Source organism: Taudactylus pleione, unplaced genomic scaffold (genome assembly GCF_031769625.1).
Source record: "Taudactylus pleione unplaced genomic scaffold, aTauple2 ptg000051l, whole genome shotgun sequence".
Classification (NCBI taxonomy): Eukaryota; Metazoa; Chordata; class Amphibia; order Anura; family Myobatrachidae; genus Taudactylus; species Taudactylus pleione.
Window position 1 is genome coordinate 2,674,163 of NW_028284453.1, and position 15,858 is coordinate 2,690,020.

General features: G+C 44.8%; 1 protein-coding gene across 1 annotated transcript in view; it reads right to left on the bottom strand.

Annotated features, from left to right (window-relative positions):
* LOC148535449 (uncharacterized) overlaps positions 1 to 15,858 on the bottom strand; it is a 41,820-nt gene extending 25,962 nt beyond the window's left edge. The window contains exons 1-2 of the mRNA XM_088462612.1: positions 15,798 to 15,858; positions 2,555 to 2,674 (exon numbers count right to left, since the gene is read on the bottom strand). Coding sequence (XP_088318738.1) covers positions 2,555 to 2,674; positions 15,798 to 15,858 — 181 coding nt within the window. The remainder of the gene's footprint in view (positions 1 to 2,554; positions 2,675 to 15,797) is intronic.

Genomic DNA, 15,858 nt, shown 5'->3' on the forward strand with positions numbered 1-15,858 from the left:
ATTACACACACTGCACATTACACACACTGCACATTACAGACACTTACACTGCACATTACACACACTGCACATTACAGACACTGCACATTACAGACACTTACACTGCAGATTACACACCATGCACATTACACACACTGCACATTACAGACACACTGCACATTACACACACTGCACATTACAGACACTTACACTGCAGATTACACACACTGCACATTACACACACTGCACATTACACACACACTTACACTGCACATTACACACACACACACTGCACATTACACACACAGACACTTACACTGCAAATTACAGATACACACTGCCCATTACACACACAGACACACTGCACATTACACACACTGCACATTACAGACACTTACACTGCACATTACACACACTGCACATTACAGACACTTACACTACAGATTACACACACTGCACATTACACACACTGCACATTACACACACTGCACATTACAGACACTTACACTGCACATTACAGACACTGCACATTACAGACACTTACACTGCAGGTTACACACCATGCACATTACACACACTGCACATTACAGACACTTACACTGCACATTACACACACTGCACATTACAGACACTTACACTGCACATTACAGACACTGCACATTACAGACACTTACACTGCAGATTACACACCATGCAAAATACACATACTGCACATTACAGACACACTGCACATTACAGACACTTACACTGCAGATTACACAGACACTTACACTGCAGATTACACACACTGCACATTACACACACAGACACTTACGCTGCACATTACACACACTGCACATTACACACACAGACACTTGCACTGCACATTACACACAGACACTTACACTGCACATTACACACACACTGCACATTACACACACAGACACTTACACTGCACATTACACACATAAAAACACTGCACATTACACACTGCACATTACAGATACACACTGCCCATTACACACACAGACACACTGCACATTACACACACATACACACACTGTACATTACACACACAGACACTTACACTGCACATTACACACACAGTCACACTGCAGATTACACACAGACACACTGCACATTACACACGCTGCACATTACACACACTGCACATTACACACAGACACTTACACATTACACACACACTTACACTGCACATTACACACAGACACTCAGAGCACATTACACACAGACACCTTGCATTGCACATTACACACACTCGGACTACACACCATCTCCCCCCACACCCATGGTATAAAAAGAGCAGGCAGGTACCTGTGACGATGTTTGTGGCCGTCCTAATTACATGCTGATCAGCAAGTCCGGACTTGAGCAGGTGAGGAGGAGAGCAGTGAGTGACATCACTGGCACATGGGAGCTGTCAGGGAGGAGCTGCAGCCACAGCAGCTCCCCTGTACTGCTCTCAGCCATCTCCAAAGCTACGCGGAAGCTGGCCATTCGGAGCTCACAGACCGGTCTGATGAGGCAGAGACAAAGCTCTCTGTCTCACTTTAAAAAGACAAATAATACTTATGCTCTGCGGGTATTGATTGTCCTGGCAGGGGGGGGTTCTAGGTACTCAGAAACCCCCCCTATGTGCGCTACTGGAGCCAGGCAGAGCTCTTAACACGGAGGCGAATGGTGAGTTTTTACTAGAGATGTTCGCTGACCCCGGTCTTTTGGTTTAGGTTTTGGATCTGGATTCATCTTTGTGTTTTGGTTTTGCAAAACCACCCTCAAATGCTTTGGTGTTGGTTCTGGATTTCAAAAAAAAAAAGACAAAAAGATTTTAAAAACAGCTCAAATCATGTAATTTTCGCAATCCAAAACCCGACATTCAGGTTTAAAATCCGGATTCCAAACCACTGGAAGATCAGATCCGCAAATCGGATTTATCGGCATCTCTTCAGGAGATCAGAAATGCCACTCGGGTCTGTGAGGATTCACAAACTTCGTGTGGATTCGGATATCTGGAGAACCGAACCGCACATCTCTAGTCTTTACATACAGTGCATGATTTTACACATTTTTGTTCACCCTATTCTGAGCCGGACAGAACCTGGAAGGATAGGTCTATCAGGGAAATAGGGTGTTTCGGAGTGGGAACTGGATGTGGCAATGTGATCTCAGGTAACCACCCTGATGCCTGGGAGTATCAAGGGAGTTTCATGTGAGTGTCTATGGTGTGTATCAGAAACTCTGTGTGATTATGAGTTATATGTACCAGAAATGGAATCCTGTTTCTGGAGCACCTAGCATGAAACTGGTGCAAGTGCAGATACTGATGATAACGGTTGCAGTGGCCAGTGTAGGATCATAAAATAATAATGGTGCCACTGGTTTCCGCTTGCACATGCACAAACCCATGCATTAGTTGAATGGATTCTTGTATTAGCATAAGGTTATAAATTTGGCTTCCGCCGCTGCCATCTCCAGCCACTTTGCGTGCGAATCAGAATCGGCAGCATTTGCTCTACAAGTGCATCAAGCAATTAATGAGATTAATGTAAACAAATAAATCTGTGATGGTACATACTGTGTACGGTCCTTCTGTTTTCAGACAGACACACATCGCTATCCACGGGACACAGAACCTGCAGTTTTGCACATTTGTAGTAATGCTCATCATGGCACACATGACACCAAATAAAGTTTCCTGCAATGCAAAGTGCTTATTTTATCAGGTGCAGTATTTGTACATCAGTTATATGGTTTGGGACACATTTGGTACTAAACGTGAGTACAGTATTTTGTTTTATGAAACTAGGAATATCATTCTTTCATATTCTTTCACCATATAGAAAGCATTGAGTTGTATGGTACTACAGTATATGATTGATGTGATTTTATGGAATTTATCTGTCTGAGCATTTTACTGTATTCACTCTTTAATTACTCATCTAGTATATTTTCCGATTTATTGTGGGAATAAATATATAAAATAATTTCCACTTCCAAAGGGTTGATTCCAGTCTTTAGTCACACTGCATCTATATTATTAGCTCAGCATTGTTGGATGTGTTTTCATATCCCCATTGAATTGTTAATATTATATTGTCTTGTGATTTGATATCATTCTATATTCAATTGTTAGCCCATTTTATGTTGTACTGTGTGGGGGGTTAGGCTGTGGAGGTGGAGGGTTAGGCTGTGGGAAAGGTGGGTTAGGAGGAGGGTTAGGGTTAGGACACTTACCTACTTGTGTCGGGATTCTGACTGTCAGGATGCTGCTGTTCATATCTTGACCACCGGCATCCCGACTGCCAGCATCCCGGCGGTAAGTATTGGGTTATGGGTTGGGTTAGGTCTAGGGTTAGGCACTAGAGGTAGGATTAGAGTTAGGCTGTGAGGGGGGAGGGTTAGGGTTAGGTTTGCGGGGGATGGGAGGGTTATGGTTAAAGGTTAGGCTGCAGGGGGGCTAGGCTGTGGGAAAGGTGGGTTAGGGTTAGGGGTTAGGAGTTAGGACACTTACCTACTTCTGTCAGAATTCTGACTGTCTGTGTTTTGACCGCCAGCATCCCGACATATACAGAATTAAATAACTACAGTGCTCAAATTACATAATTAACATAGAAGTTTCATGGGGAGAGCACCCTTGATTCCTAGAGCTTACAATCTAAGGGATACCTGGACACAAAGAGGGATGGGGAAGTAAAAATGGAGGAAAAGTAGACTAAATTAGAAGGAAGAGTTTTGAAAGCATATTTATAGGTTGGGAGGGTAGAGGCAAGTGTCATTGAGCATGGGCAGGCACTCCAGAGTATGGGAGCCACACGGAAGATATGTGGGAAGAATTGATAAGGAAGGAAGGAAGGATGGAAGGAAGTTAGTTGTAGGTGAGTGAGAGGAGTTTAAGCTTGATTCTAAGGAGGACAGGAAGCCAGCGGTATGGAGGGCTGAAGGGGACATCAGAAGAAGATAATATAAGCAGCAGTGTTGTGGATAGACAAAATTATATCTATATTACATTCTATTTAAATTGTATTTGACACTCTTAACTAGGGATGAACGGGTTCAGATCTCAGAGATCCGAACCCACCCAATCTTAGGGGATCCGAGGCAGATCCGAGTCGGCTCGGGTTTTCCTGCCTGACTCGGATCTAAAAATTAGGCAAAACGCCATCATCCCGCTGTCGGATTCTCACGGGTTTTGGATTCTATAAAGGTCCCACGATCGCCGCCATTTTTCATCCTGGCTGTGGAGGGTGAAGAGGGAGGGAGCTGGGAGCTGTGCTGTGCTGCTGTGCATAGGGCTGGCTACAGTGTTTCTTGTCCATAGGGGCTGGTTATTATCCATATAGGGGCTGGCTGGCTGTTGTTGTTGTGACTGAGGTTATCCTGTCCATCCATAGGGGCTGGCTGTTTGTTGTCCATATATAGGGGCTGGCTGGCTGTTGTCCTGTCCATAGGGGCTGGCTGGCTGTAGTCCATAAAGGCTGGCTGTTATGCTGTGTTGTCCAAGGGGTGATCTGTCCATAAGGGATACTCTTCACCACCCCCAATGTGAAAAAAAATGTGTGTGTGTTAGCCACACCTGTCATCAATGTAGATGACATCATCCTCTTCACACAATATTAATTTGTCCCCACTGGAATCCACCATTACAGGTGCCTCTGTAATTTTTGCACATAATTGACGGTAAAGGTCTTTCTCGTATGATTTTTTGTTCATTTTGTTGGGCATAATCTTTTCCACATGTTGGGGAAGTAGTCTCAGGCCAATCACTGACAAGGTTCCTGGCTGTGCTGAAAACTCTTTGAGAACACACTGGAACGTGGGCAGATCAAGTAAAGCAAAGGCAGTGTTGTGTAATGGCCTCCAAATTGCCTCTTTTTTCTGTCAGTAGTTATTTACTTCTCTTCAGGAAGAAAAAACAATGTCTACATCCCTTCTGGGATGAAAATCCTCTCCCAGCAGCAGGCATGGTGCTCAAGACACAATGTAAGACTTAAACTTTATATCTTAAATGTTACATTTGCTACTCTGTTCCGCTTGTCCACAATATCTGCTCCAGTTAAGTGGACAATGGGTACAATGGCAGTTGAACTGAAGGCCACTAACTAACTATGTTTTTTAATTTCCCTATACAGGTTGGGATATGCATTTTCGGAAGCTTTGCAAAGGATTACTTAACAGTCAACAGTGTTTTTGGAAAGCACCCTTCCTGGTCCCCTTCTGGGATGAAAATCCACTCCTAGCCGCAGAAGCAGGCACAGGACTCTCAAGAAAGACAACGTAAGGCCTTACATCAGGGGTAGCCAACCTCAGTCCTCGAGAGGTACTCAGGTCACATTTTCCAGACCACCTAACAGGTGCACAGTTTTATTCATTACTCAGCACCACATTTGAAAAGATCCACAGGTGGAGTTAATTATTACAGTTGTGATTCTGTGAGGAGACCTAGAAAACATGCAGTGTTGGTAGCTCTCGAGGACCAGGGTTTGCTACCACTGCCTTACGCTTGTCCACATATCTGTGCTGGTTAAGTGGCACTTTGAGGCCACTAACTAACTATGTTTTTTTTAATGTCTCTGTACAGGTTGGGAAATGTTCAATGTGAAAGCTTTGCAAAGTATTATTTTACAGTCAATTGTTTTGGAAAGCAGTTTCCTGGTCCCCTTCTGGGATGAAGATCCACTCCTAGCCACAGAAGCAGGCACAGGATTCTCAAGAAAGACACAATGTAAGGCCTTAAATCAGGGGTAGCGAACCTCGGTCCTTGAGAGCTCACATTTTCCAGACGACCTAGCTGGTGCACAGGTGTATTCATTACTCACCAAAACATTAAGAAAGATCCATAGGTGGAGTTAATTATTATAGTTTTGATTCTGTGAGGAGACATGGAAAACATGCCCTGTTGGTAGCTTTCAGGACTAGGGTTGCCTACCCCTGCCCTTAAATCATAGATCTTACACATGTCCACATATCTGTGCTGGTTAAGTGGCACTTTGAGGCCACTAACTAACTATGGTTTTTTATGTCCCTGTACAGGTTGGGAAATCCCTTTATAGAATGTTTGCAAAGCATTATTTAAGTTAATTGTTTATGTTTTTGGATATAACTCTTCCTGATCCCCTTCTGGGATGAGAAAATCAACTCCCAGAACTTGGGCCCAGATGGATGCAGCAGAGCCCAGATGTATTCTGCACCAGCCCAGATGGACACAGCAGACAGTACAGCCCAGAATGGATCAGCACCACCAGCCCAGGACACAGCAGACATCACCAGCCCAGAATGGATCAGCAGCACCAGCCCAGGACACAGCAGACAGCACAGTAGCACCAACCCAGGACACATCAGACAGCACCATCCCAGAATGGATCAGCAGTGCACCAGCCCAGGACACAGCAGACAGCACAACACCAAACAACACCAGCAACTCTCCCAGTACTACACTACCCACCCTCCCTGTTCAGTCTCCACAGCCGGGGTGAAATGGCGTCTACCGCGTGGTCCCTATATACTACATTGATCACAGAGACATAAGCTCGCGAACCGCAAGATTTGCGACTCTATGGTTTTGCCTCAGTTTTGAGATCCGAGTCAGGCGGGAAACCTCGAGCCTTCTTGGATCCAACTCGTATCTGCTAAATTCGGGTGGGTTTGGATCTCTGAAATCCGAACCCGCTCATCTCTACTCTTAACTAGAGATGTGCACTGACCCTCGTGTTTTGGTTTTTGGTGTTGGATCTGGATCTCCCCTGGTTTTGTATCTAGATGGGTTTTGCCAAAACCTCACCTCCGTGTTTTGTTTTTCGGTTTTGGTTTTATAAAAACAGCTAAAATCACATAAAATGGGCCTTTTTTGTTCCTGCAGTAATATTAACGTCAATAACATTTATTTCCACTCGCTTTCAGTCAATTTTGATCACCTCACAGCTCACAATAATGACTATTTCATCTAGTTAAGGGCCAATGGTTGCATCCAGCTAGTTGGCTCAAAACTGAGTGATAAATAGAGTTGAGGACTGTGCAAAGATGAGGATTGAAGAATTGATAATTGGTGCAGCCCCTGGCTGAAGAATTAATAATTGGTGCAGCCACTGACTGAATAAATTAATTGATATTTAATTGGTGCAGCCCCTGGCTGAATTGATAATTGGTGCAGCCCCTGGCTGGCTGAAGAATTGATAATTTGTGCAGCCCCTGGCTGGCTGATGAATTGATAATTGGTGCAGCCCTTGGCTGGCTGAAGAATTGATAATTGGTGCAGCCCCTGGCTGGCTAAAGAATTAATAATTGGTGCAGCCACTGGCTGAACAATTAATAATTGGTGCAGCCACTACCTGAAGAATTGATAATTGGTGCAGCCCCTGGCTGATTTGATAATTGGTGCAGCCCCTGGCTGGCTGAAGAATTGATAATTGGTACAGCCACTGGCTGGCTGAATAATTGATAATTGGTGTAGCCCCTGGCTGGCTGAAGAATTGATAAGTGGTGCAGCCCCTGGCTGGCTGAAGAATTGATAATTAGTGCAGCCCCAGGCTGAAGAATTGATAATTGGTGCAGCCCCTGGCTGAAGAAATAAAAATTGGTGCAGCCACTGGCTGAAGAATTAATAATTGGTGCAGCCACTGGCTGGCTGAAGAATTGATAATTGGTGCAGCCTCTGGTTGAAAATTTATTAATTGGTGCAGCCCCTGGCTGAATTGATAACTGGTGCATCCCCTGGCTGAAGAATTAAAAATTGGTGCAGCCACTGGCTGAAGAATTGATAATTGGTGCAGCCCCTGGCTGGCTGAAGAATTGATTAATGGTGCAGCCTCTGGTTGAAGAATTGATAAATGGTGCAGCCCCTGGCTGAAAAATTGATAATTGGTGCAGCCCCTGGCTGAAGAATTGATAATTGGTGCAGCCACTGGCTGAAGAATTAATATGTGGTGCAGTCACTGGCTGAAGAATTAATAATTGGTGCAGCCACTGGCTGAAGAAATTAATTGATAATTAATTGGTGCAGCATTTGTGCAGCCCCTGGCTGAATTGATAATTGGTGCAGCCCCTGGTTGAAAATTTATTAATTGGTGCAGCCCCTGGCTGAATTGATAACTGGTGCAGCCACTGGCTGAAGAATTGATAATTGGTGCAGCCCCAGGCTGGCTGAAGAATTGATAAATGGTGCAGCCTCTGGTTGAAGAATTGATAAATGGTGTAGCCCCTGGCTGAAGAATTGATAATTGGTGCAGCCCCTGGCTGAAGAATTGATAATTGGTGCAGCCACTGGCTGAAGAATTAATATGTGGTGCAGTCACTGGCTGAAGAATTAATAATTGGTGCAGCCACTGGCTGAAGAAATTAATTGATAATTAATTGGTGCAGCCCCTGGCTGAATTGATAATTGGTGCAGCCCCTGGCTGAAGAATTGATACAGTAATGCAGCCCCTGGCTGAAGAATTAATATTTGGTGCAGCCACTGGCTGAATAATTAATAATTGGTGCAGCCACTTGCTGAAGAATTAATAATTGGTGCAGCTACTGGCTGAAAAATTGATAATTGGTGCAGCCCCTGGCTGAATAATTGATAATTGGTGCAGCTCCTGGCTGAAGAATTGATAATTGGTGCAGCTCCTGGCTGAAGAATTGATAATTGGTGCAGCCCCTGGCTGAAGAATTGATAATTGGTGCAGCCCCTGGCTGGCTGAATAATTGATAACTGATGCAGCCCCTGGCTGAAGAATTGATAATTGGTGCAGCCCTTGGCTGAAGAATTGATAATTGGTACAGGCACTGGCTGAAGAATTGATAGTTGATAGTTAATTGTTGATGCAGCCTCTGAGCTGAGTAGTAGTAGAATACAGAGCTATGATTAGGAAGGAAACAGTCCTGCAACAGCCTTGAGGCCTGGAACGCTTGGCATGTTGCTCCTCACCAGCCTTGAGGGCTGGTGAGGAGCAACAACAGGTGGCTTTTGGGCTGTGAAGCAGGATGTGGCCTTTGGGCCATGTAGCAGCCTTAAGGGCTGAGAACCCTTGGCTGAATGTCACTGTTGTGGGACTTGCACCATTGAGTTGACACAACAAGCAGCAATTGGTTCAGAATTGTCTTTAAAAAAATGAAAGGGGCATGCAGGAGCAGCTGTCTGTGGCCAGTACAATTTCTGGACATTCATAAACCATAACATTAAAAATTTCAGGCAGCAATGCCCCAACCAACACATAATGGAAAGGAAAAATGTGCAAGATGGAATTGTCCTTGGGCCCTCAAACCCACCCTTATGTTGTATATGAAACAGTGCATTCGCAGTTTAACAAACCAATCACTTCAATGACAGGGACTGCCACTTGCAGCAGAAATTATTGGTTTGTTTGGACCACCCACAAAACAAGCTGACAATGCGCAGTGGACATTGGTGGCAATGATCCCATACACAAACTGACTTTACAATACATTAGATGTCATCATCGTCATCATTATCCTCATCAGTGTGTGCATCCTCATCTTCTTCACACAATATCAATTTGTCCCCGCTGGAATCCACCATTACAGAGTCAGACACTTCTGTATTTTTTGGACTTAAGTGCTGGTAAAGGTCTTCCTTGTGGAATTTGTAATTCATTTTGATGAACATCATCTTTTCCACATTTTGGGGAAGTAACCTCCTACGACGATCACTGACAAGGTTCCCGGCTGCACTGAAAACTCTGTCAGAGTACACACTGGAGGGTAGGCAACTTAAGTACAGCAAAGCCAGTTTCTCCAATTTGCCTCTTTTTCCTTCCAGTAGTGAAACGGACATGCCTATTTGGATGCTATCCCTAAAATAGTCATCCACCATTCTCTGAATGGTGACCATATCAGACAAAGTCACGGTAGACATGTCACTCATTATAGGCAGTTCTTTCAGACCCAACCAGATGTCATTAGATTTTGCTGACTGATCTGCATCACCACCAGCAGTGGGTCGCTTAGGAACATGTAGTTTTTTCCTGGTAGTGGTAGAAACTGAAGGAAGAGATGCTTCCGTGTCACATTCCGCTTGAGCTGACAATTTTTTCACCACCAGCTCTTTGCATATTTTCATAATTATTTCCATTGGAAAGAAAGACACAAGATATGACTTAAACCTAGGATCAAGTATGGTCGCAAAAATATAGTGATCTGATTTCAAGAGATTGTCGACCCTTGGATCCTGTCGAAGCAAATTAAGGGCTTGATCTACAAGTCCCACATACTTAGCGGAATCACTCCATTTCAGCTCCTCCTTCAGTTTCTCCAGCTGCTTTTGCAAAAGTCTGATGAGGGGAATGACCTGACTCAAGCTGGCAGTGTCTGAACTAACTTTATGTGTGACAAGTTCAAAGGGTTTGAGAACCTTGCACAACACGGAAATTATTCTCCACTGCGCTTGACTGAGGTGCATTCCCACTCTTCTCCCTAAGTCATACGCCATAGTGTAGCCTTGGATGGCCTTTTACTGCTCCTCCATCTGCTGAAGCATATAGAGGGTATAATTCCACCTAGTTACTACCTCTTGCTTCAGCTGATGGCAGGGCAAATTCAACAGTTCTTGCTGGTGCTGCAATCTTCGACACGCAGTTGCTAAATGTCGAAAATGCCCAGAAATCTTTAGGGCCACTGAGAGCATCTCCTGCACGCCCCTTTCATTTTAAAAAAAAAATTTGCACCACCAGATTAATTGTGTGAGCAAAACATGGGATGTGATCGAATTCGCCCACATGTAATGCTCGCACAATATTGCTGGCATTGTCAGAAATCACAATTCCTGAGGACAGTCCAAGTGGGGTAAGCCATTTTGCAATGATTTCCCTGAGTTTCTCTAAAAGGTTCTCAGCGGAATGCCTCTTAGTGAAACCGGTGATGCACAGAGTAGCTTGCCTCTGAATGAGCTGGCACTTGTTAGATGATGCTGCAGCTGCTGCTGTTTGCACAGTTGAAGGCTATAAACCTACCCAATGGGCTGTCACAGTCATGTAATCTTTAGTTTGCCCTGTCCCACTTGTCCACATATCTGTGGTTAAGTGGACATTGGGCACAACGGCAATTTGGAGGACATTAATAAGATTTTTTTAATGCCCTTGTACAGACTGGAAATTGCTATTCTAGAGAAGTGAAATCTAGAAGGTATATTGTGGCGGGGACACAGGGCCTCCATTAACTGGGTAAAACCCACTGCATTAATGGTGGACACTGGACATACATTTAATACCAGCATAGCTGTTATGGCGTCATCATTCCGCTGTGCAGCTGGGTGTTTGCTGTCATACTTGTTCACCAATGCAAGGGACTGTGTGATAGTCAATTGTTTTGTTGAACTTCCTGAACTACTAAAAGTGGTCTTCTTCCTGTTCACCTTCTGGGATGAAGATCCACTTATAGCAACACTTATAGGCGTAACACTCAAGGATGCTCCTGAGGAACAACGGATAGGAGTGGAGTCAGTCCTAATGATATTGGATGCAGGACGACTTCCAATCACGAATGAGGATGTCGATGATTATGCAGGTGGTGGTGGTGGATACTGCAGGTGCTTGGATCCAAATAGAAGGGAGCAGCTTGGTGACACTTTATTGATTGTTGTTGGTTTTTTTGTCCCCAAAGTTTCTGTACCCTTTCCGATTTGATGAATGTGCTTCAAGTGACGTAACATGGAGGAGGTTCCAAGATGGTTATGGTCCTTACCTCTACTCATTGTTACTTGGCAAAGGTTGTCCGGATTTGGGTGGACATAATTCCACACATGAGAAGTGGATTTTTTGGTCCTTTGCCAAGGCATGGCAACAATGGGATTTTTCCCACCATGGGCAACAACTGTTGCCTGATTTACAGTTTTTACACAAACATCCTCGCCATCAACATCCTCATCATAATCATCAACATTCTCATCATCCTTGTTGTTTTTGAAAAAAACATAAATATCCTCTTCATCCTCCTTGTGCAATTCCACAGAAGCATCCTCAATTTGTACGTCAGAAGGCACAAATGGTGGAAGGAGGATCTTCTTCAAGTACAGTATTAGAAAGGTCAGGCTCACACATGGAAACCGCAGACACACTTGGACTCTCCTCTGGGATTTCTGATTTTTCCGAGCACACAGTTGGTTCCGGTGTCGTACTTGTCTTAACATTTGTAATTTTTTTTGTAACTCTCCAACAAGCCAATGGGCTTAAATTATCACTAGAACCATCAGTCATAAATACAGGCCAATGCCTTATCCTTTCCTTGCCACTTTGTGTAGTGAATGGCATATTGCCAATTTTTGTTTCTCTAAAGCTGACTTAGCTTTAAACTTTTTGGCTTTAACAGGGTAAAAGTTGTTTTTTTAGCCTGACTTTTTGGCCTGACTTAAGCCCTGGTACATCGGCCATCATAGATAATGTTGACGGCCTTGCATCGTCATCATCACTGCTGCTGGCAGCTACAAGACTGGTATGTGGATCCTGCTCTTCGGTCATGTGACTTTCCTCCATACTCACTATGCACACAACCACACACAAAACATTTTGTTGGTTTTATTTTTATTATTTTGGGCAGCAGCCCCTCGACAGCACCCCTGCGCAGCTATGCCGATTACAGTGACAGCCAGGTGTGGCTGACATGCACACAAAAAAATGTGTTTATTTACTTTTTGGGCAGCAGCCCCTCGACAGACAGCAGCACAGCTCCCCCGTGCAGCTACGCCAATGACAGTGACAGCCAGGGGTGGTTGACACACACAAAAAAATTGTTTATTTATTTTTTGGGCAGCAGCCCCTTGACAGACAGGTGCACAGCACCCCTGTGCAGCTACGCCAATGACAGTGACAGCCAGGTGTGGCTGACACCGTGACACGCACACAAAAATTTTTTTTTTTATTTTTGTGCAGCAGCCCCCCAACAGACAGCAGCACAGCACCCCTGTGCACCTACGCCGATGATAGGTGTGGCTAACACGCCACACAAAAAAATAGTTTCTTTTATTTTTTTAACACTCAGGTGAACCCCTGAAAAGAGACAGCAGCCCCTTATTAGACAGCAGCACAGCATCCCTGCACTGATGACAAGTGTGGCTAACACTAATTTTTTTTATATTTTTCACACTGGGGGTGGTTGACGAGCACCCCTGAAGGACAGAGCACCCCCTGGGCAACACTGCACTACAGCCAGCCAGCCCCTATGGACAGGACAAGTACAACAGCCAACCCCTATGGACAGGACAACGACAGCCAGCCCCTATGGACAGGACAAGTACAACAGCCAGCCCCTATGGACAGGATAATGACAGCCAGCCAGACCCTATGGACAGGGCAACGACAGCCAGCCAGCCCCTATGGACAGGACAACAACAGCCAGCTAGCCCCTATGGACAGGACAACAGCCAGCCAGCCCCTCTCGTCTATAGACAACAGCCATCCAGCACTTATGGACAACAGTAGCCAGCCCTTATGCACAGCGTCAGCGTGCAATTAACAATAACACAAAAGCACAGCACAGCTCTCAGCTCCCTCCCTCTTCACTCTCCACAGCCGGAATTAAAAATGGCAGCGAATCGCGGGACCATTATAGAATCCAAAACCCATGAGAATCTGACAGCGGGATGATGACGTTTTGCCTCGTTTTCAGATCCGAGTCAGGTGGGAAAACCCGAGCCAACTTGTATCTGCCTCAGATCCCCGTAATTCGGGTGGGTTCGGTTCTCAGGGAACCAAACCCGCTCATCTGTACACTTAATCCTTAAAGATTCATAGATTTGCCACTCTACATTTCTTCCATTGTTGTTTATAAAACAAACCATATGCAAACAATACCATCAGTTTGCAGGTGTCAAGCAATAAGTAACTGTACCATGGGTTGATAGATACCAAGTGCTTTATCACCTACCGCTATCATTATGTTAATTATTGGGGTCCTATAATTACCATAAGAACTCGCCGGGAGTGCCGAAGCAATTCATCATTGTTCTGGCGCAGAGACAGCTGATCAGAAACTCAGCTGTCTCTGTGAGCGGCTTCCCTGGTCCCTTCAGAGCAGTGAATCTCTTCAATGCTCCTTTAGGAGCAGTGAGACAAGTGCACATGCGTGACCTTCAGGTCACACATGCACACTACAGTCTCGACGTCTGGCAGAAGGAGCCATACAAGCGCAGAGGGATCCGAAACAATCCCTTCTCATGACCAGGGACTACTTCCCATAGATGAAGAAGGCAAATGCTCCCGCCATCAAGCTCTGAAAATATTGCATTTTCGGAGCTTGATGAATTCTGTCCCCATACTAGTGTGTGAGGACAGCGGGCCATAAAGCAAGAGAAAGTTAAGCAGAAAATATCTGTGATACTAGTGTATGGGTTGTATAATGTGATATCTCCTGCTTTACCTTCTTGATGAATGGCCTGGACACTTAGGGCTTGATTCAGCAAGGAACGCAATGGTGCGTTCATACGCACTCGGTTGCTGCGTGTATATGCAATTAGTGCATACGCACGGCAACCGCAAGGCAAGATGCAGACACCCACCAATACATAATGCCGCCCATCTCCCTTTACTCACAGCCTGAGTAGTCCTCAATATAGTGGAAACATCTGTGACATCGGGAACCATCGGACCTATACGCACAATAGTGGTTGACCTAACCCTCCAGCAGACTTTGCTACATTTCCTGCATGTAGAGAGAGCTCAGGCGGCGTAGGGTCTTGCAATAGCTAATTTATGCACGCTTTTTCAATGGCGTTGAAACGTACTGACATGCCTGCGTTCGCACGACCACACCCTGTCATCACCCACAAACGGTACTTCCTGAGGTCTACATGCTGTCTGTGCTCGCATTCCCTTTCGCAGTACATAGTTCATGCAAACGCACTGAGTCTAATTTGTATGTGCAGATTGCTAACATCGTCCGAGTGCGTGCGAGCGCACCATTGCGTTCCTTGCTGAATCAGGCCCTTAATTTCCACAATTGCAGGTGAAAATTTATATGTTCCTAAAAATGACTTTAAGTAAGTCAGGTAGGGGTTTCCTGAGTTAACCCCTTATAGATCCTGTAAGGATCCAAAACCTGTTTAAGGTGGAGACATTTTATCATGAATAAAGTGCCTGATTCACTACGGATTGCTATTGCGATCACAGCTGCGATTACACACGGAGGTCTGCTGTGAAAATATGCTAATGAATGCAATCGCAAAAGGCTTCGTACAGCCAGCATAGAGATGCCCACTACCGCTATCTCACATCCGTAATACCATGCAGTCTTGCGTATACATCGGGAACATCGAGTAACATCGTATGCCGTCGCAGTAGCTAATTTATACACACCCATGCAACGGCGTTCAAAAGGACAGACATGTTTCTCCGGCCACTCTATCACTACCCCCAAACGCTGACCTCCCATCACTCACTCTGCAATGGTTTTCTTTCTGCGTGAGTGATCGCAGTGCTAACTCATGCACGCGTACTATGGTGCATACGCATGCACAGTATGCACCATCAGCCGATCTGCGTACGCGGTTGCAGTTGTGATCTGTAATGAATCAGGCCCAAAGTCTGCAAGAGGTGGGGAAGGTACAATTACCAATCCTTGTCTCTCCAGGTGTGTTGAAGTGACTGGAGGCATGGTGTCTACATATGACTTGGTCATTACATATTATTTATAATATTAAGCTTCAATTTTAGTTTTTCTTGCATTTATGCTTCTTGTTTGTCCTGTATGTTAAAGCTGCTAAGTTCACAATAAAACATCCAAAAGGTAGGCAGTGCTGTTGTATTAAAAACACTTAATGTGTTTCGCTGGACCAAGCACATCCAGCTTCCTCAGAAGAAGTTAAGAAGTTTTAAGACAAAAGCACTACATACCTTTGGATGTAACTCCTGCTTTACTGTGAACTTTTTGTGGACTTACTTCATCTGAGGACAT